Here is a 2,146-nt window from a genome sequence, read left to right as displayed (position 1 = left end):
CCAAAATGTTTGACCCAAGTCATACAGTTTAAAGGCAATGCTACCCAATACTAAGGAACTAGGAAGAAAGCCTTAAAGCTTTACAAAGTGTTGTCTTTTGCCAACACCGGTGTATTTTATTGGGACAGACCGTGTCTTGATCTTTTTTGTCATCGTAACAGAAAACCAAAAATACGGAAGCAGAGAGCGGTCGTTTTCTGCTACTGTTCTTTCTTTGCCGTTTTCTGTGTCAGACCTCGAGAGAAGTAAAGTCTGATGCGTTCATCAATGACAGATGATCCTCGATCTGGCATTTTCAGTCCATTCTCGGCAAAGTCACTGCTGCACTCCAGAGCGTCACTCGTTTCTTTGTAAACACAGGCATCAGTGTCCAGGGATAATTATTCCGTTATCTGGAGAAAACGTCGTTCGTTTTCTCCAGATAACGGAATAATTATCTCGTTATCTCGAGAAAATGCCGTTTAAAAAAATGTGCGGCCATGACCGCTATCGGCTTCCATACAAAAATCCTTAATCAGTGAAATTTTAAAGAAATATGACTGTTCACAGAAACAAATAGTGTATCTACAAGCTATTCCCTACAACCTAAATACTTACTACACTTATCTGTCCCCATGTTTATCAGCTGCTGAAGGCTCTAACCCCAGAGGAAAGCACCCAATGCCAGCATGGCCTCTTCTTCCAGGACGGTCAGCGGCGGGTTGACTATGTCCTCACCTACCCTGTCAAGAAACCAGGAGGGAGCCGCTCCAGTCGGCAGTCGGTGCAACTACTTGCTGAAAATGCAGTCGCCTGCAGTCTACGCTGCGGCCCTCACAGCTGTGGTGAAGATCTGCGACATCACCAAGCACAAAGGACAGGAAACCCATCCTGCCTGCAGTCATCGACGATGGCAGACGTGGAGGGAGAAACCTTTAACGGCCATGACGATCAAAAGGCATTCAGGAGGGAAGAGTTTGAGGGGAAACTGCGAGACATGGGCCTGGAGTTGGAGAAAGATGAGATTGTAAGTTTCGTTTTTTATCTAATTTTTTTTTTCTGAAGCACTCTCAACTCTACAAAACAATAATATCTCAAACTGTTTACAAAGATAAAGCAATATGTCACTAAAGTTGATGTACTAAAGTAAAAAAAAAAACAGAATGTACCCACAGTAACTACCCACCAAGATTACACCCAAAAGGATAAACAAAGCTGCATTGCCCTCCATGGGAATAAATACATACAGTATGGCACATTTCTGCAAATATTTAATGATATCTTTTCATGGGACAAATGAAGAAATGACACTTTGCTACAATGTAAAGCAGTCAGTGTACAGTTTGGTTTCTTGACAGTAAATTTACTCAAAGTAACTCAATACACAGCCATTCATGTCTAAACCGCTGGCAACAAAAGTGAATACACCCCTAAGTGAAAATGTTCAAATTGGGCCCAGGTTCTAATCTGACCCAAAAATCTCTTTTGTGACATACTGTAGATCTCCGGGAAATAGTTGACAAAGAGGCCACTGTCTGCTGTAATCTACGTTCCACAGGTTGTGGAGGAAAAACGTTATAGAGTTACTTTTTAACCCTGGAATGATGAGAAGCCAAAGTAAATTCACAGACTGGCAACATAAAGTGTTAAAGAGTTTTTGGATATGAAGTATAGCAACAGCTGAAGTAGCACTGTTGGATAAAATGTATGATTAAGCTTAAGAAAGGACAATGAAGTAATTAAGGAGAAAAATTGAGCTTAAATCAGAAGAAGAAGAGAAGATGAGTGAACAGAGATGTTACATTATGGGTATGACAGTGCTTGCAGTCCTGTTTGCATCTGCATTTGTCAGCTCACAACTGTGAAGGACATCTGTGTTAGATTGTGCTACACTTTGCATTAGGGATGTGTCTTTTCTTGTTTCCCTCTTTCAGACTGGTTATGATGAACTAAACTAACAATGCTGCAGAGCAATCCAAAACAAGTGTCGCTAGAAATGCAAAACTATTGGCGTTGTACCTCTATGAAAACCAATTCACCAAAAAAAAAAGTAAATATACACTACCGGTCAAAAGTTTTAGAACACCCTAATTTTTCCAGTTTTTTATTGCAATTCAAGTTGTGCTAGTCCAATGAATAGCTAGAAATGGTACAAAGGTAAGTACTG

General features: G+C 40.5%; 1 protein-coding gene across 2 annotated transcripts in view; it reads left to right on the top strand.

Annotated features, from left to right (window-relative positions):
* Positions 1-2,146, top strand: part of ano1b (anoctamin 1, calcium activated chloride channel b) — an 81,101-nt gene that overhangs the window by 12,344 nt on the left and 66,611 nt on the right. For both annotated transcript variants that reach the window (XM_008287808.1, XM_008287807.1), the window contains exon 2: positions 626-1,006. In XM_008287808.1, the coding sequence (XP_008286030.1) occupies positions 626-1,006 (381 nt within the window). The remainder of the gene's footprint in view (positions 1-625; positions 1,007-2,146) is intronic.

The sequence above is a fragment of the Stegastes partitus genome, unplaced genomic scaffold (genome assembly GCF_000690725.1).
Source record: "Stegastes partitus isolate 25-593 unplaced genomic scaffold, Stegastes_partitus-1.0.2 Scaffold522, whole genome shotgun sequence".
Lineage (NCBI taxonomy): Eukaryota > Metazoa > Chordata > Actinopteri > Pomacentridae > Stegastes > Stegastes partitus.
The sequence above is the reverse complement of the archived record's forward strand: the minus strand, read 5'-3'. Positions and strand labels throughout refer to the sequence as shown.